The sequence below is a fragment of the Dasypus novemcinctus genome, chromosome 27, assembly GCF_030445035.2.
Source record: "Dasypus novemcinctus isolate mDasNov1 chromosome 27, mDasNov1.1.hap2, whole genome shotgun sequence".
In the NCBI taxonomy this organism is placed as follows: domain Eukaryota; kingdom Metazoa; phylum Chordata; class Mammalia; order Cingulata; family Dasypodidae; genus Dasypus; species Dasypus novemcinctus.
The window spans coordinates 33,709,885-33,730,655 of NC_080699.1; the positions used below are offsets into that span (position 1 = coordinate 33,709,885).

Here is a 20,771-nt window from a genome sequence, read left to right on the forward strand (position 1 = left end):
TAATAGTAAATAGATATTGAGCCCTTACCACGGACAATACTCCATACCAATACCAATATTCAAAGACTAATTAAATCAGAATTTCTATTGTGGAACCCAGGCATCAATATTTTTTAAATAATCCAGGCAATTACAATATACAGCAACTGCTGAGAACCACTGTCTGAGGGCCTTGAGTCCAGTGAAAAACAAAACCAAATGCCAGACACCTCATGATAACTTACATTTTTATAGGAACTGACGAAATGAAAAATATTTCTAAATATGCATTATTCCATGTTATATTTACAACCACCTGAGGAATTGATTTTATTATTTCATCATTCAAATATAGAAACTGACTTGCCACTAAGTGAAATAGCTGTAACTACCACATCACCTGGACAGTACGTAGATTTGAAATAGTTATTCACAGGTTTATATTGAGTGAATATTTGAGGATCACATAGATAACACAGAAATTTCAATTGAGTTAAAATACATTTGCAAATTCAAAATATAAAATATACCACTTTTTACCTACAGTGTGGAGGTTCTCAAACTTCACCATGCATCACATCACATGGAGATTTTCTTAAAACACAATGCTAGATACCACGCCCAGAGTTTCTGATACTGTAGGGTGAGGCCTGAGAGTCTGCATTTCTAGTTACTATGGAAGTTGTATCAAAGGCTATACTTTAAGAACCATTGATTTGGGTATTTGAAACATGAGAGTTGTAAAAACTCCAGATCTTGCCCTTTTTCGTTTCATGATCTTTGAACACTCAGGGGCAGATCTACCTCCCAGCACACAGGCGTGTAGGGAGGAGGCATCAGGAAAGAGCCAGGATCCCCCAGCCAGAGCCAGAGCTAGCTTCACAAGCAAGCCAAGGGCAGCCTTTCATGGGTTCTTCTTTCCCATCTTCGCAGTTTCAACTCTGAGAATGGCTGCAAAAAATCACTCTACAGTGACAGAGTTCATTCTCGGGGGATTAACAAATCAGCCAGAGCTCCAGCTGCCCCTTTTCCTGCTCTTCCTAGGGATCTACGCGGTCACCATGGTGGGGAACCTGGGCATGATCACGCTAATTTGTCTGAATTCTCAGCTTCACAGCCCCATGTACTTCTTCCTCAGCAACTTGTCCCTTGTGGACATGTGCTACTCCTCTGTCATTACCCCTAAAATGCTGGTGAACTTTGTGTCAGAGAAGAACACCATCTCCTATGCAGGATGCATGTTACAGCTCTACTTCTTCCTCGTTTTTGTCATTGCTGAGTGTTACATGCTGACAGTGATGGCCTATGACCGCTATGTCGCCATCTGCCGCCCTTTGCTTTATAACATCATCATGTCCCACCAAGTCTGCTCCCTGCTGGTGGCTGCGGTCTACATCATGGCACTCATAGGCTCAACAATAGAGACTGTCCTCATGTTAAAGCTGTCCTATTGTGAGCACCTCATCAGTCACTACTTCTGTGACATCCTCCCTCTCATGAAACTCTCCTGCACTAGCACCTATGACGTTGAGGTGGTAGTTTTCTTTTTGGCTGGATTCAACATTGTAGTCACCAGCTTAACAGTCCTTGTTTCCTATGTCTTCATCCTCTCCAGCATCCTCCATATCAGCACCAAAGAGGGCAGGTCTAAAGCCTTTGGCACCTGCAGCTCCCACCTGGCAGCTGTGGGAATGTTCTATGGCTCTACTGCTTTCATGTACTTAAAGCCCTCCACGGCCAGTTCCCTGGCCCAGGAGAATGTGGCCTCCGTGTTCTACACCACAGTGATCCCCATGCTGAACCCCCTGATCTACAGTCTGAGGAACAAGGAGGTCAAAGCTGCCATTCAGAAAACAGTGCAGAGAAAACGATTTTGATGCAAAGGTTCTTATTCTTTCCAATTTTAAATGTAAGCTGTTGAAGATGCCAGAAGAAAGCCCTCCTCAACTCTGGTGCCCTGGAACATTGTCCCTGAAGTCTAGAGCTCCTGCATGTATCCCCCTTAATAATTAATTGTGATAACATGAGTCAGCCCAGAACTGACACCCTACCTCATTATTCTAAGCCTGCCTGCCTTTGTTTGAATTCTATAACACCTAAAGTTTTCTCCAGTTCATAGATTTTAAGCCCATAGGCCATTTGTTCTCTCTGCTTTGTGCTTGGCAATAAACGTTTTCTCTTCGAAACCCCAGTGTTACAGAATTTGCTTTTTCATGTGCATGAGGCAGCTTGCCCACATTTTGATCAACATCTACTGGTGATCACAAAGGGACAAAGCGGGTCCTTAAACAGTTTGATTGCCCAAAGCTGAGCACCGGCTGACCAGTTGAGCACAGCAGTCAAGCCTTGTGGCCACCTAGACCTGTTAGTCTAGAGGTTTGCTGGCTAGTTTTGTCCTGCCCTCCCAGGTTCCCAGGCTCATGAGCACTTCAATGTTTCAAAAGGAGAAACAGTTCCAGGTCCAGACTTCTGACCAGATGAGTAGGTCATCAAGGTAAAGTAAATAGGGAAGAAGGGTTCAAATCCCTGGACCAGGTCTGAGACCATGGGCCCTACTTTCAGACTATCTCCCTTCCTCTGACCACTGCCCCTTCCCGAATTTCTGAAAATATCCTGGACAGGGTTTGAGCCTCCAAGAGTGCTGACTATATTTTTGTAATATATGGTAGCAAGTGTCAGAAATTTGCGTGTTTGTCATATTTTATATTGTTTAGCTATTCTTAATCTGTTTACTAAAATTTTGAAATGGGAAATTCTAACAGCATTTCTGAATTTAGTCCTTTGGGCTATATTTTCAGAAATTGGGAAGATTTTGGTTATGAACCTATGAAAGGACAGAAAAAAGGTGATTTCTGAAACTCAGAAATAATGTTGCCTCAATATGATTTAGAATCAAAAGAGAAGTGACGTGAGAATGGTTCTATATAGAAAAATGCTCTATTATAGTTAGACTGGTATAATAAAAGAGAAAAAAAGGGATGAAATCACATATGTACAATATTTTATATTTTTGTATCATAAAAATTTGCAAAAAAGGGTGGAAAATTACTGTTCAAAATAGTGAGTTTCATATTTCTGTGTTTCTGCTTTTGTGTCTATTTGTGTCTGTTGTTTGATATATATTTTCCTACATCCAGATCATATACTAAATCAACAATTTTAAAAATTCTTAAGAAAACTCTATGCAAATCGCTTAAAGATAAATAAAGCCCATAACTGACACTCCAGAAATCAGGGAGGCCAGGTTTCTGGTACTCTCTGAAATCCTCCTGTCTTCTCCCTCTGTGTCCTGACTACCCTATCTCCCTTTCAGTGAGTCTTATGAAGAATTCAGTCTTATCACCCATACTTATAGAGCCTGGATACTCAGACCTTTGCCAATAAATTTACAGGACTACTGGTAAAAGTCCTTCAGAAATCTGAGTAGACAAAACTATTTGGAAAGAAAAAGAACTGAGAAAAAGAAATCCTCTCGAGCTAGAACTGCAGTTGAATAAGCCCCAATAAACCCTCTAGGCACCAGAATTCAGGGCACTTAGTACTTGAGATTACTGTAAACTATATGAACATTGGAAAAGAAACAGTCCAAAAATAGTAGCGTCCCCACACACCCAATGCTCTTTGCCCCCAAAGAAAGCAGAGTGCCTTTCAATACAATATATTCCGAGAATCTTGTAATAAGAATGGAATATAATTTAAAATAAATATTTTGAATGCTTGTTACTTATGTCCTCATACATAAAAGTAACTCATTTAAGAAAAAACTTTTCTCCAAACTTTTACTGAATTAAATTTGTATGTATACCTAATTACAAAGGATTTAACAAAACTATAGACACAAAATACCTTCATAGACTCAAAATTCATAAAAAATTAAATCATATAAAATACATTGTATGGGGGGGCAATGTAATACTTATATGTGCCATTAATCCTTGTTAAAAGATTGTATATTACTGTTCCAAAAGCACATCAACTAAGATGTCTTGAGTATTTTGACAAATATGCTTGGGCAAATCATGCTTTCCAAGAAACAAAATAAAAAATAGATAAATGGGACTTTTTCAAAATTAAACACTTCTGCATCTAAAAGGACTTTGTGAAGAGCGTAAAAAGACAGCCAACTCAACGGGAGAAAATATTTGGAAATCACACATCCGACAAGGGTCTAACATCCTTGATCTATAAAGAGATCCTACAACTCAACAATAAAAAGCAAATGACCTGATTTTTAAAATGGGCTAAAGCCCTGAACAGACATTTTTCTAAAGAAATACAAATGAGGAAGAAATGTCCAATGTTACTTGCTATTAGGGCATGCAAATCAAAGCTACAATGTGATATCATTTCAGCCCTACTAGAATGGCTGCTATTAAAAAACAGAAAACTACGCGTGTTGGAGAGATAGGAAGGCTTATTCACTATTGGTGGGAATGTAGAATGGTACAGTCACTGTACCGCCAAAGAGTACAGAACCATCTCTTTGGCAGTTCCTAAGGAAGTTAGATAAAATCTATCATGTGACCCAGCAATATCCCTGCTAGGTATATACCCAGAAGAGCTGAAAGCAGTGACACAAACATCTGCACACTCATGTTCATAGCGGCATTATTAACAATTGCCAAAAGATGGAAACAACCAAAAGATGTGTCCATCACCTGACAAATGCATTAACAAACTGAGGTATATACATACGATGGAATATTATTCAGCTATTAGAAGACATGAAATCGTGCAGTATATGGCAACATGGATGAATCTGGAGGACATTATGTTGCATGAAGCAAGCCGGGCACAGAAGGAACAATATTGTATAATTTTTCTATTATGAACTAAATATAATGAGGAAACTCATGGAGTTAATAGCTAGAATATAAATCACCAGAGAAAAGAATGTGGCTAGAGAATGGAAAGTTGGGGGTTAATCTGTGCAGAACTGGTAAAAAGTGGTTTGGAAATTAATATAAATGGTGAAAGACATCATAGGATTTGCAATTAGTAGTGCTTACATATGGGTATGACAGTGGTTTGTTCTTTGTGTGTTCTTTTTTTTTGGAGTAATGAAAATGCTTTAATATTGATTGAAGTGATGAATGCACAACTCGGTGATTATACCAAATGCCATCGATTGTTCACTTCAGATAAATTATGTGGTTTATGAACAAAAAATATAATAGAGTGGTTTGGGGGAAAATACTCCAAATGTAAGATACAGACTATAGTTAATAGTAAGACTTTGACAATGCTCTTTCATAATTTGTTACAAATGTTTCACAACAATGCAAGGTATTTGTGGTGAGGTGATACGTGGGAGCCCAATATGACATAATGCATACTTGTTTTGTAAGTTCACAATTTTTACTTTACACTTATTGTCTATGTATGCTCATGTACGAATGATATGCTCAATAAATTGTTTTTAAAATGAAAAAATCATGTTTTCATAATTTTGTTTGTACAGTTTCACTGCTACTTAAAAAAATAGGAATATTAATAAAAACTTCAAGCCAAGAATAACAGCATTAATGTTCTCTGTTCTGGTTCCACGTTAAATCTGATTGAACCTGGATAAGTACATTAATAGAGTTGGTGCTGTTAAAATTCAGTAACTTTTAAATCAGACAACTCTATTAAAAAGAAAAGAAGAGAAAAGCTCTGACCACAAGTCTGCAATTAATCATAGATTGGCCCTAATAGCAAGTCTTTCCCCACTTACTTACAGAAAACTTTTTCAAAAATGTATCCTTGTTGGGGGGCAGATGTGGCTTAAGCAGCTGAGAGCCCACCTCCCTCCTGGGAGGTCGCAGGTTTGGTCCATACCCTCTAAAGAAAACAAACAAACAAGCAGATATCCAACAAACACAATGAGCCCCCAAAGAGCAGAAACAGCAACACAACAACAAAAAATTATGGAAAAAACAATGAACAAACAGACAAGGGAGCCACTGGGGGGAGGGAGTTAGTAATTTTTAAAAGTGTAACCTTGTAAATATTTCATAATGTAGCCTACTAAAATACTAATAAAATAATAGACTAAAAAAAGTGATATCTCTGAAAACAATTCTATATGAGCTATCAAAGTTAAATGCAATACAAACATACAATTTTATTCTAAATATGTTCTCCCTAGATTTATACAGATGTACTGATCAAATGAGCTAGTGTTGCCTCTACCAAGTATTTAAAATGAAGAAAAATTATGTTTGCCTTTCACCAAATTTCCTTGTCACTCAGTGTTTTACTCTGAAAGTGGATACCATTAGCTACAGGTCAAAGCTTCACCTCCAGAGGAAAAAAAGACTTTAAGATAAGAGAAACAAGCCACGTACATAAATTATGTTCTACCCATTAATTAACATAAACCTAGTAAAAATGTGAAAGAGAAACAGAAGAAACTCTGCTATGGTCTGTGGTTGATAACCTCAATATAGGTTAATTATCAAATGTTTTGTTTCTGAAAATAGCTTCATTTGGAAAATTATCATAAAGGAAATAGAGCCTAGATTATGAACTCTTACAAGAATCACATTTGTGCTTGAAATTTGGTTGCTGTTTCTAAATTTAAGGTGCTTTGCTCTTTATGTATAACCTAATAGCTCCCTAAAACTTTAAATATCTGTGTGACACCTAAAGTTCTCCAGCTCTTGAAACACCAAAAGAGCTTAATTAATTCTTAAAGCTGACTCTATGCACAACTATTGAAAAAAGCTGAAAAGGAGCTCACACTTAAATTAGGAATATAAATAGCACTAATCTGATTAGGACTAAGGTGAATCAGAATACAAGACAAAGTGTAGTATTATCTGTATTTTAGGACTTTAATTTCTATATAAGACCAAGGAGGAGATATTTATTTTATCAAAAGTCTAAATTTTCTGTAACATATTATCTTATTTAACCTATCTAGTCAGTTTAAACAACCTAACTCAGCTTTATTTAACATAGAACCTACAATAATGAATGAGACCCTAGTATTCTCTACAGGTTAATGTAATACCTTGATGCATTTCAGAGTGTTTGGGGTATAAAATGGAAAAGTACTTATAAGATCCCTTGAGGGACTAAGGAAGAAAAGCTTGAACCCTACCCAAGTGGGGAATTCTTGCAATTTTCTCACACTTACTAAAACTATAATTCAAAAAAAATACAAAGTCTAAATGTAAAATCCACTCGTTTTAGAAAGAAAATTATCCTCACTTAAACTTTTAACAGGGAAACCTAAACTCTGAAATGACCCTGCCTCATAAAAGGAAATATGCTAATGAGCCAAGCCCTCAACCTTAAAGCTTGCACTTATAAACCTTATTTCTGTAACGACAAAACTAAGCCTCATTATAATTAATACATCCCAAGGAAACCTTACTACTCAAGGTACCCTCTCTCTAAGCCAAACTCTGCAAATAGACTCACTACCTTCCCCTACCTGAGATTTGACTCCCAAGGATGAGCCTCCTTGCAATTGCAGTACTACTGTCAAATGTTGATCAGCAATGCTTTCAGAAAAGATCGTGATCAGAAGGGGAAAAAGAAAAGAACAAAATAGTTTCTATAGCTCAGAGATCTCAAAGTTAGAAAATCACTCAAGAGGTTATTTTTGTGCAGGCCTCAACCAGATATTGCAAACTGCCACAGGAAACAAGCCTCCAAGCAGCAGTGTTCCTAAAACCCAAACACCATAAGCAAGATGTAATTATAAGTTCCCTAATCATGATCCTCCTGTTCAATGTACTTATTGAGTCTATTTCTCAGAAACTCAAAGCTTCCAGATTGTTCCTATGCCAGTTAAGCCATGAAAAACAAGGGTAACAATTTCTCCAAGACTGAACTAGGATATTACAAATATCTTCAACTGCAAGCAAAACGATTCCATTCCTCTAACTCATATATCTATGTCCTTTTACAGTATGAAAAGCTTAGACACTCATCACCCAGATATCCCTCCAGATTGAGAAATGAATAAACCATAAGGGGATAATTGTAACCAAGAGCTAGCAAATATAGTTGCTGGATCATTATCTAGATGCTTTCTAACCTTCTAATGTATTGTAGTGTAGCCAGAACCAAATATTTGTAACTGTTGTAACTCCCTAAACTAACATAGATGCCTTGATGCTTTGATGCTGATGCTATGCTTTATAACTGCATGGTCTTTATTCTGTAACTGGACAGTAACGACTCATGAATGGCGCCACTTGTATCCCCTTATCTTGTTTTGCAACCCTAAAGTCTGGTGCCTTGCACATAGTGCCTAAAGTGTGGTGCGCCTCCATGTAGCCCCTTAATAATTAATTAAATAATTGAAGTAACATGAAACTGCCCAGAACTGATGACCTTGCCCATTGTCCTAAGCTTGCCTGCCTTCGAATACTGTGAAACACTAAAGGTTTCTCCAGTTCAGAGAGACATATTGTAAGCCCACAGGCCATCTGTTCTCTTTGCTTTGCACTTGGCAATAAACGTTTTCTCTCAATGAAACCCCGGTGTCACAGAATTAGCTTTTTTCATGTGCATCAGGCAGCTTGCCCACACTTTGATCAATATCAAAATGAAAACTTTCAGACCCCACCCAGACCCAGTATCTATGTATAAAGAACCTTCAGGTGATTCAGATACAAATACCCACCTACCAAATCTCAACAGTACATTTAATTAGTGGTAACTATTCACATCCAGAATCCTAGAGATGCAAAGGAATCTGAGAATTTAATTTTAGCTCTTTAGCCCTCAGACCCAGAAGGAGAGTGGAATTGCTGGAGAGCCATTCCACAGTAGCTACTCTATGGGTTTTCTCCTGACCTTTGTCCAGCAAGAGCTGCAAGCTCTACCACTAAAGATCCCATCTATTCTGAAGAAAATGTAAGAAACTATCTTTTTTATATAAAGGTGAGGAATCATAAAACAAAATTTTTTGTAAATTTAATTACATCAAGTATTTGGATTCTCTACAACTGAAAGCAGGAGGATTGCAGCCAGTATCTATGTGGAATCTAAGCCCCCTCTTGACATAGATGTGGAATGGACACAACCAAGCCAAGGTCCACAGGAAGGAGGAATACAGTAAGGATTAGAGTGGACTTAATGATATTCTATTCATGAACTACTGTGGTTAATAATTGAGAAAATGTGGCATTGGTGTGGAAAAAGTGGCCATGGTGGCTGCTGGGTGCGGGGAATGGGAGGAAGAGATGAGATGTGGAGGCATTTTCGGGACTTGGAGTTGTCCTGAGTGGTGCTGCAGGGACAACTGCCGGATATTGTATGTCCTCCCATGGCCCACTGGATGGAACGTGGGAGAGTGTGGGCTATGGTGTGGACCATAGGCCATGGGGTGCAGCGATGCCCAGAGATGTACTCACCAGATGCAATGGATGTGTCATGATGATGGGGGAGAGTGTTACTGTGGGGGAAGTGGTGGAGTGGGGGCGGTGGGGGTGAATGGGGACCTCATATTTTTTAAATGTAATATTTTTTAAAAATGAATAAATAAAATAAAATTTTAAAAAAAGAAAAAAATAATAAAAAGTATTTGGATTCTTATTCAGCAGAGATACAGTTAATAGGATTATAGAGGAACTGCAGAAATATATAACTAGCATACATAATAAACACCTGAAAGTCAACAAGAAACAGTTATTATCAACAGGGTATATTATTTAGGAAGAAAAATTTACAGAAAGAAAAGTTGATGTGCCCCTGAGTATATTAAGAGTTGCTTACTCATTACTAATCAAAGAAGTACAAATTAAAATAACACTGAGGTATCTCCTCACATCTTAAAAATTGACAGAAAATTAAAACCTAGATGGTGCTAAGTGTTGGTGAAGATGTGTCAGTTGAAGAACCCTCATGCATGAAGACCATTTTGGAGAAAAACAACACATTACTTAGGAAAAAGAAGTAAATGCTTATGTAGGACTTTGCAATTTTACCCTACATATCATAACAAAACAATTGTCTCCCATGCCCATAGAAGGACATGTATAAAGATGCTCATTGTACCATTATTAATGGTGATGGGAAATTAGAGACTAAATGGACATCCACCACTGGGAAAGTAAACAGTTAAATTGTAGTGGTGGCTACAGCAGTTAGAAACAAAGGATTAGCTATAAGCAACATGGATGGATATTACAGGCATAGTGATGAGTGAGAAAAGAAGAAAATGAGATAAAAACACAATATTATTTATATACATTAAAATGCAAGCACACAAACCAAGAAAAGCATATTTAGAAAAAATATCATACTAATAAAATACACATTAAGCAGGTTAGAAGGGCTGTCTGAAGAGATAAGATGCATGGAAGTGGGGAGTATAAGAATATTTACAGGAAAGTGGATATGGCTCAAGTGACAGGGCCTCTGCCTACCATATGAGAGGACCTGGGTTTGATCCCTGGGGCCTCCTGGTTTTCAAGAAGAGAAAGCATGCCTGCACAGAGAGCCAGTGCCCACGTGGTGAGCCAAGTGTCCATGCAGCAAAGCCGAGTGCCCACATGGTGAGCCAGTACCCATGCAAGTGAATCACGCAGTAAGATGATGATGCAACAAAAGAGAGATAAAGGGTAGAGTCAAGGTGAAGCACAGCAGAGACCAGGAACTGAGATGGCACAACTGACAGGGAACCTCTGTCTACATCAGAGGTCCCCAGGATCATGACCTGGTGAATCCTAGATGAGAAAGACAAGAAGAGAAGACAGAAAGAGAAATAGAGACAGACGATCACACAGCAAATGAACACAGACAGCAAAAACAACAGGACAGGGTACAGGGGAAGGGAGGGAAATTTTATATATATATATATATAATTTTAAAAAAGAATAATGAACAGAACCAAAAATTCCTTTTCCTATACACACCTCCACATCTATAACCACTCGACGTACCAGAGAAGCCCTAGATAAGGACTAGATACTAGGCTGTTGAATAAACAAAAAAGCAGTTTGGCCCTTAATATTTGTGGAACCTGGGAAAGATTACAAAAGAAGGCCCACATACCAAATAACTTAATATGTAAAAGTTATAAATCAAGTTAAGAAAGTATTAAATATACTCTTTCCTCCTACCTTTACAAATAAACTGTCATAACAATCTAGAAAGTCAGGTACAAATTTAGAAATCTCAGGATTCTGAGTTCCATGTCAGAACGTGGTACTAGGAAAAGCTCCCTGGCTTCTGGCCCCTGCCCACAGCCACAGCTTGCCCCCTTCCACTTCTACAGGGGCCTCAGACATACACTCAGAGGAAAACTGGAATATCCTCACATCCAATTTCCAGCCACACACCTTGCACACAGTAGCCCCATGGGCATCCCTTGGGTTAGGAATGAGTAACCAACAGTGTGGTCTGCCCTTGGTAGGATGAACCAGGAGAAAACCTGTAAGCAGGCACTGGATATTTAGGCAGGGAATTCTGGTACCCCCAACACTGGAAGCAAAGTCTAGAGGGGGATGCATGGGCTCTGACTCAATACATCTTCTTGGACCCATGTAATTTTCACTCTATGGGGCAGGGAATAGCCGGAGGAGGGCCAGACCAGGGCTGAGAAGAGGGGTACTTCTCACCCAGTAAGATGGGTACTACGGAGAGAGGTGTCCTCTGCCCACAGATTTGTCCCTTGCTGCTTCTCCCCTCCCCAGGCTGGCTAATCCCACAGTTGAAATAAGATGTAATCTTTATCCTTCGCATTACAACTTACAAAGCACCTTAACAATTAATAACAATCTATTCTCACATATAACATTGTATGAATAAGTAAAGGGGCTAAGTGACTTGTCCATAGTAACACAGTGAAACACTGGCACCAACATTCCTCGTTTTGTGATTGCAGATTTCCAAGTTCACACCCTCTCCAATTCTGTACTCTAGCATGGATTCCCAAGCTTCTCAGAAGGACCTACTATAGATGAAATAGTTTGGAAAAAGATGTGCTTATAGAATTTAAAAAATTTTTTAAATCCATGCAACTACACTACACAAACAATGAAGCCTAAGCTAAACCATGGACTATAGTTAATAGTACAATAATAAAAATGTGCTTTCATCAATTGTAACAAATGTACCACACCAGTGCAAAGTGTTAATAATAGGGTGATATAGGGGAATCCTGTATTTTACGCACGATGGTTCTGTAAACTGAACTCTCTAATAAAAAAGAAAAAAAAAAACAATACCAGACCAGGATGGAGACATAAGAGGATGGACTTTAGCATTAAATGCACAGCAGTTTGAGAAAGTCCGGACCTAAAGACTTCATCAGGACAAAGAATAAAATGCAGGTGTAACAATCTCAGGCAGAGTCGTGGTGACTCAATTCTGACTAAGAACTGCAAAATGAAAGCCTTCAACATGTTTATATAAATTCCACTCAAATTTCACACCAATTACATGGGTCCCTGGCCCCCTAGCACTCCCTTTCCCCATCACCTTGCACAAAATACCTCATTTGGGAGAGTTTAACATAAAGCCATGGGAACCCCAATGTCAGCCCCAATGTAAGCACCTGACACCAGTCCCAGGTAAATTTGGACTCTCCTCCAGAAAAGACCTCTTAAGACCGAGCCTCCTTTTAATTACCATGGGCCCAGTCACGTTTCTACAGAATCATCTCTTGCTCCTAGCATAAATAATTGCTCAGAGCCAGCTGCCTGAAGTGGTCATGTGCTCCCTCTGCCTATCCTGGATCCCCTCCTGCTGTCCCTTCTCCATGCTCAGTGGCATCTTGTTGCTGTACGCATGCTCTCAGAAACCCTGCTGCCTGACCAAATGGTCACATGCACAACTGCGGGCGACACCTGTCACTAATGAGTCTGGCCCAAAAGTTATCCTTTAGTGTGTTGCTGCCCCGCCAGTACAAATGGGGAGTCTCCAATATTTTATTCCACTCTTTGCATGGGATTTGGAGGCAGAAAGCTTCACGTGTCATTGATACAATGACCAAATTTTATTATTTGGGTTGGACTCCAAATAGCCAACAATCACCTGAAGCATGTGTTTGGGCACCAGCAAATAAGACACTAAACATGCTTAAAAAATATCTCCACGATTTTGTAATCTAAAAAATGTATTAATAGAAGGAAACATCTTTAATTTCAGAATATGCGTAATTTTGTGTCATTTTCAAAATTAAATTTTTACTTTGAATTTCATATGGCCAAGGCAGATTCAGCTATAGAGTTCCAATGTACTTGAGATAGGTTGTCAACAGTGACAGATCAGTGGTTGTCAGGCTATAACCTGCAGCACAGTGACTAGGAAGCTTATTAAGGCAAAGTACTGGGCCCCACTCTGCAGTTTCTGAATTATTAAGCCTGCAGTAAGGATTGAGAATTTGCATTTCTAACAAGTTGAGAGGCCATGCAAACGCTGCTAAGCTGAAGACTACATACATACTAAAAACCACTGCTATGAGTGAAAGGGATCCCATGAAGGCGACTTTATCAATATCAACAATTATATTTTTAAACAGCTCTGTTTCACCAGGAAGCCCTCCAATCCCCTAATTTAAGGTGAGGGGTGGGACAAATAATATTACCATATGGAGACTGGCTCCAACATTCTAAGAACCCAGCAGTGGAAAGATAATCAGGGCATCACATTACTGCTGCACAAACTACACATAATCCCCATCTTTTCAACGGAGATCTTCAACAGCAGTGCTAAGTGTCCCTAGTATACAACAGGTAGGCAATATTTCTGTTGTACAAATATGTAAACCGAGGTTAATAACAGAGAAATAATTAGCTCAAGCTTGGGGGTTAATAAGGAGCAGAGCAGACATGAAGCACACATCTAGCATATCTTAAAGGGCACGTGCTAACATGGATCACGTGTTTTGTATTAGATTCCTAGGGCTGCTGTAAGAAGTTACCAAAAACTGGGTGGCTTAAAACAACAGAAATTTATCCTTTCAACAGTTCTAGAAGTCAGAAGTCCAAAATCAAGGTGTTGACAGGGTCAGGTCCTTCTGGTGGCTCTGAGGAAGAATCCATCCTATGACTCTCTCCTGGCTTATGGTGGTCGCTGACAATCCTTGGCTTGACCTGCCCTGTAGATGTATCACCCCAGTCTCTGTCTCTGTCTTCACCTCACCTTCTCTGCATTTCTCCTTTGTGCCTCTGTGTCTCAAATGCCCTCTCCTTTCTATTATAGACCCCAGTCATTGGGATTAGGGCCTATCCTAAATCCAGGATGACCTCTTCTCCAGATCATTAACCCAATTACATCTCAAAGACCTTTATGACAAACTAGGTCACATTCCAAGCTTCTGGTTGGACATAAGTTTGGGGGCACACTACTCAAACCACTAAACCCTTATACTACAGCTAAGATTGGAAGTTAATATAAAACCCAAAAAGCCGAAAGGTGAAAATTAATTGAGTCTCAGAGAAATGCAAACCTTACAAAAGTATCATACAATTGAAACTATATGGACTTGTAATCATGCAGGCATAAGTCAAAACTTTGACTATTTACTGCAAAAACAAAGATGAACTGGTTGGATACTTATTCTGCAGAGTTAAAGGTTTTCCAGAATCAACCTTTTAGGGGAATAAATGGACCCTCATAGAAAAAAACAATATTGGGAGAAGAAGGGCCAAAATGGGAAAAGACATGGCTTTCCTTTCTCAGACTAGACATTTAAAGGACAAGTCCAAATATGACCCTGGATATTGAGGGAAAAGGATGGCCTTTGCCAAAGGAGCTGGGCTTGACACCTGTGGGATTCCACAAGGTGGCACTGATTACACAGTGATTAATCAATAGAAGCACTCGCCTTTTTTTTCCTTTTGTCATCCCTTACTCTTGGGACACTCATGTTGGAACCTCTTGACCATGTCTTGAGATGCACTACAGGTCATCAAGGTTATGGGCATTTGTCCACTGTTTGGGGAGCAGAACCCCTCTGAGGTCAGTATCAGGGAGAAGACCCATGGGGAATTCATAAGGAAATTCTGCAGTACAGTCTGGATCACTTAGTCAAATCACCTCCTCCTACCCACAGAGTCAACTTGCAGTTCTAAATTTTATAGATTACTAAGGTTATCTTAGGAAAAGATCCTTTTTCCCCATAATTTCATCTCTGATGACATTTTTATCCAGCACACACACACAAAAAAAGCCTAAGAAATAAAGAAGTGTTTCTGTTTATTAGAATAAAAAATGAACAGTCTACACATTCATTAATTTGTAAAACTGTTATTTCCAACTACTCAGCAGTTTGGCTGTCCAGAAAAAATGGTGCTTCTCCCTTTAGAACACACTGAAATATGTTGGAAAAAGAGGCTAAACCACTGGATAGTACAGTTGGTCTGAGATAATGGATTTCCCAGGAATGATAAAAAAGAAAGACAAGAAACAGTATTCAGACAGTAGGGATGAGGCTAAACCTGATGTTTGCTTTGGAACTATGTGCCAATCTTTGGACACCTAGATTCTCCCATGACAGGAGCTATAGACAAAACCTAGGGCCCAGGCAGGATGGAAGATGGGATTCAAAGACCCTTCATCTCCCTACCACCCTTATAAACCCATGACTAAAACAGTGAAACCTGAGTGAATGAACTAAAAATAATTTCCCCCACAGAGGGAGGTGGTAAAGATACAAGCCGCTCTCAGCTTTGGCTATAAAATAGAGCAGAGTGGAGAAGGGAAAGCCTCCCCTTAGACTTCCTAACCACAGTTTGCTTTCACATATAGATTGGGAAATTCATGCTACTACCTATAAGACTTGTAACACTTCAAACCGAAAATTTATTTTAAGGAGTCCTAGAGGCTGTTATTTATGATGAATTAGAAGTGTGATAAGTGCTCCAAAGGAACACAGGGTTGTTTGAAAGCATTTAACTGGGGTAAATGGAGTTGAGTTTCTAAGGTCAGGGGCAGCCTCCCTGAGAAGAAAAATTAGAAAGAGAACTACAGAAAGTATTCTTGGTATTTGGCTTCCCAGCATGAGAATTCCCTCCTTTATAGGGAATCTGACCTTGTGTGAGTCTTAGTTAAAATGTCCCCATTGTTATCATCAGACACTTGCTCCCCAGATCCCTGGAAGCTACCTCATCTTATTACGCAATCTCATTAGACAATCAGATGCTCCCACTCAACATTATGTTTCTGGAACAAGAGGTATGAAGGAAAATCTAGAGTCCAGAAAGACAAAGAAAAAGACAATATCTTCCAGCAACAAGTATTGGTATTCAGGGGCCAGCACAAAATAAACAGACTCTACCCAGGCTGTGACCTTAGCTGTGATTCTAGCCATTTGCACAGAGATTAAAATATATCCTACTTAACAAGGAAAAGGTTAGAGGACCAGGTCTGAAGGTTTCAATGAATTCAAAAGGAAGATTACTAATCATCACTCTTCCTAATTAAGAGAAAAATCACAGAGCAAATCTTCATGGCAAACTATGTACACATTTTGCTCAAGATGTTGACCAGACTGTTCACCAAGGGCCTGATGTTGGTGGAGGAGTCTGCAGGTTATTTACTCTAGCCCATAGTTCCAGGAGAAGATCTGAGGTAAATGAATTTACCTAACTAGAAGAAAATGAGCAGGAAGTAAGTAGAACCTGCAGATGCTGAACACTAGACCTACCTACAGAACTGGTGGAATGAAGGATGATGAAGAGAATGGAAACAAGAGAAGTGAACTGTGATGTTGGGCATTTCAGTGCTACTTCTTATGACTACAAAAATCATCTGCTTGAGACTTAGGTGCTGATTCAGGAGAGTTGGAGTAAAAGGGTTATATTACGCAAGTAAAGGTTGATACTATTGTGATCACAGAAGAAAAGTGCAGGCAAACCCTATACCAAAGGAACCATCAGTGGGAAGCACTCCTGGGGGGTGAGGACCTAGTAGTGATGAAAGGCCAGTGGTGTTAAATTGGAGTGGTCACTAACGACAAAGGAGCAGAAATGAACTGAGTCACTGATGTCACATGGGTGATATAGTTTTTCCTCTGTCACTAAGTCCATTAACATTTTAAGAAAATAACAAAGGAACAGAAAAACTTGTGTAGAAAAAGCTAAAGTTGAAAGAATATACAGTGCTGAGATTACAGAGAGATGGCGGCAGAGTAAGGAGCCCCTAGAGTCAGCTCGGGCTACAGGGCAGTTAGTAAACACCCAGAGCTCCCTGGAGCTAGCTGAAGCACCAGTTTGCGGGCTTCAGGAGGCCAGAAGGGCATCCTGCAACATCCTTGAAGGAATGGAAGAAGGAGGCTCCCCATATGCAGAGAAGACTCATAAGTAGAATGTTCCACACCCCAGAGGCCGGTGACCATCCTCCACTGGAGGACTCGGGAGCTGTTCCATGGCTCCACTTCCCAAAAATGGGGGAGGAAGAGACTGTTGGGCACCAACTTCAGCTAATGATGAGTAAAATTCAGTGGGCTACAGTATAATCCTGAGAAAACCTAAAGGTTGAGCCTGTCCAAGTCAGAAAGAGGCCAGGAGACACCATCTTAACTCCGCGCCTGGCACGAGGGCAAGTGGGGTGGACTGACTATCCCAGTGCTGGTGGGGACTGGCTTCTTTCCATCCAGGTCAGACTACAGGTCTAGCCTAAGTCCCAGTGCCACCTCTGACAGATAGGAAGCTGTGGGGACCTGCGCCAGCCTCTCCGGGAAATTGCCGGCCAAGCCACGGAGGCCAATGATTGTCCTACTCTGATGGTGCAAGCTGCCCCAGAAGCTGTTCTGTGACTGGAATTGGAAGCTCCATTTCCCAAAAACAGGGAAGAGGAGACTGTTGGCTGCTGATTTGAGTTACTGATTGGTATACTCAGATGGCTAAGGAATAACCCTAGGAACAGCTGGGGTGTGAATTTGTCCAAGTTGGTAAAAGGTCGGTGGCTGCCCTTTTGACTCCACCTCCATCCTTAGGGGAAGCCAGCCTGACCAAATTTCACAGGGATGGTAGGAACCAGTTTCTTTCACACAGATCAGCCTGCAGCCCTAGCATAGACTTCAGTCCCACCTCTGGCAGGGAGAAGGCTGGCTAGCTCAGCACCAGTCTATCCAGGTAACTGAGGGTACCTTTGGCTTGCACAAAATGAATAATTAAAAGTCTACTGGGGCAACTGCAGTCATCTTGGACCTGAACTGCATAGCTTGCTGCCCACACCTGCAGCTCTATCCATGCCCCAGGCAGGGGAGAAAGGGGTGTGAAGTTTCATCAGTCTCTCTGGGCAACTACAGTCTAGGCCTGCACAACTTGGATTACTCCACATAACTGTGACTCTGTCCCTACCTATGGGAAAGGAGAAAGTTGGAAGAAGCTTCATCCATCCCTGGGGCAATGAGGGCAGCTTGAGCCTCCACAGTTTATAGTACCAATTACATCCTTGGCTCCTACTGCACAACCAGCAAGGGAGAAAGGGCAGGAAGCTCTAAACTAAAGAGAAAAACTGCACCCAGAATAACTACATAGCAATGCAGATGCCAAGACACCAACCAAAAACTACAATCCACACCAAGAAACAGGAAGCTATGGCCCAGTTAAAAGAACAAGTTAAGCCTCCAGATGACATAAAGCAGTTGAAATTACTCAACACAGATGTTCAAACAAATCTCCTTAATAAGTTCAATGAGATGGTTAAAGAGATTAAGGATATTAAGAGGACACTGGATAAGCACAAAGAAGAATTTGAAAGCATGCACAACAAAAAGCATATCTTAAGGGAATGAAAGGCACAATAAATGAAATTTTAAAAACATTGGAATCATATAATAGCAGATTGGAGGAGGCAGAATAAAGGATTGGTGAGCCTAAAGAAATGGCCTCTGAAAGTGAACATACAAAAGAACAGATGATGAAAAGAATGGAAAATTGAACAAGGTCTCAGGAAACAAAACAACAGCCAGAGACGTACAAACATATGTTTCGTGGGTGTCCCAGAAGGAGAAGAAAAGGGAAAAGGAGCAGAAGGAATATTTGAAGAAATAATGGTATAAAATTTCCCAACCCTATTGAAGGACATAGAGATCCACATCCAAGAAGCACAACGTACTCCTATCTGAAGAAATCTGAATAGACCAACTCCGAGACACACATTAATCAGAATGTCAAATGACAAAGACAAAGAGAGAATTCTGAGAAGAACAAGAGAAAAACAATGCATAACATATAAGGGATACCCAATAAGATTAAGTGCTGATTTCTCACCAGTAATCATGAAGGCAAGAAGACAGTGGTCTGATATATTTAAGATACTATGAGAGAAAAACTTCCACCCAAGCATTTTATATCCAGCAAGACTATCTTTCAAAAATGAGGGCAAGATTAGAATATTCACAGAAAAACAGAAACTGAGAGAATTTTTTAAATTTTTTTTGTCTTTATTTTTTAATGTTACATTTAAAAAATATGAGGTCCCCATATCCCCCCACTCCCCTCACCCCACTCCTCCCATAACAACAACCCTGAGAGAATTTCTAAGCAAGAGACCAGATTTTCAGGAAATACTAAAGGGTGTGCTAGAGACTTAAAAGACAGGAGAGAGAGGCCTGGAAGAGAGTCTAGAAATGAAGACTATATCAATAAAAGTAACTAAAAGTGTCAAAAGAGTTGTGAAAATAAAATATGACAGATAAAACTCAAGTAGTCAGGAATAAACTTAACCAACAACGTAAAGCACTTGTATTCAGAAAACTGCAACCCAATGTTAAAAGAAATCAAAAAAGTCCTAAATAACTGGAAAAACACTCCATGCTCATGGATGGGAAGACTAAATATTAAGATGTTAGTTATACTCAAATTAATATACAGATTCAATGCAACCCTGATAAAAATTCCACCAGCATTTAAAAAAAATTGACAACAAAATTGGAAAATTTCTTTGGAAGGGTGGATTCTTAATGGAGATAAGAAAACGACTGAGATGGAATATTTATGTTTAATGTATGCACAAGTTTTAATTAGCTTTACTGTAAAAGTGTGGAAGTGTATAGAATGGGTGGCAAAAATAGTAATAGCTGGTTTATAAATAGGGATGTGGCTGAAAATGGTAGTCTAGGGATGTAATTGCTAATTGACAGAATGCTAGAGAATAATCTAGGAACTGAATAGTACAGTAAACCAAGAGGTGGATGAGAATTGTGTTTAATGGTATAGATGCAAGAGTGTCCTTTGTGAGCTAGACCAAATGTATATCACTACCTCAGGGTGTTGGGAACTCATGGGAAAAATACAACTGGAATGACCTATAGACTGTGGTTAGCAGTAATAATATAATACTTCGCATCTATGCCAAAGACGTACTGTGTTGATAACAGAGCAGTATGGAAAATGTGAGCCAACTGTATACTATGGACATGATAACAATCAGATGATATTATCTTATCTGTAACAAATGTTCCACCACAGTGTAGTGTGTTGATAGAGGGGTGTTGCTTGGGAATTCTACATATGTTCATGATTGTTTTGTAAGTTTACAACTTCTGTCACAAAAATATATTTTAAAATACTAAGGTGTGTTGGGGGAAAAACACACCAAAAGTAAATTAAGGACTATAATTAGTAGTACGATTTTGACATATTCTTTCGTAATTTGTAACAAACATCTCACGACAATGCAAGGTGTTGGTGGAGGGCTGATGTATGGGTTCCCTCTATGATGTTATGCATGTTTGCTTTGTAAGTTCACAACCTTTACTACACATTTGTTTATGTATGTACACATATAAATGACATAAAGATAATAATAATAGGGAGGGTTGCGGGAAAATACTTTGGTAGTATTATGACAATGCTCTTTAATCATTAGTTAAAAAGGTTTATCAACAATGT

General features: G+C 39.4%; 1 protein-coding gene across 1 annotated transcript; it reads left to right on the top strand.

Moving 5' to 3' along the window:
• Positions 1-926: 926 nt before the first annotated feature.
• LOC101445705 (olfactory receptor 8A1) lies at positions 927-1,856 on the top strand. The gene has a single exon (XM_004469305.2). It carries the CDS (start codon positions 927-929, stop codon positions 1,854-1,856), a length of 930 nt encoding a protein of 309 aa, XP_004469362.2.
• The last annotated feature ends 18,915 nt before the right edge of the window (positions 1,857-20,771 follow it).

What these genes read in the sequence shown, in the direction of transcription:
- LOC101445705 (XM_004469305.2), top strand. Translation starts at nt 927, where the DNA reads ATGGCTGCAAAAAATCACTCTACAGTGACAGAGTTCATTCTCGGGGGA.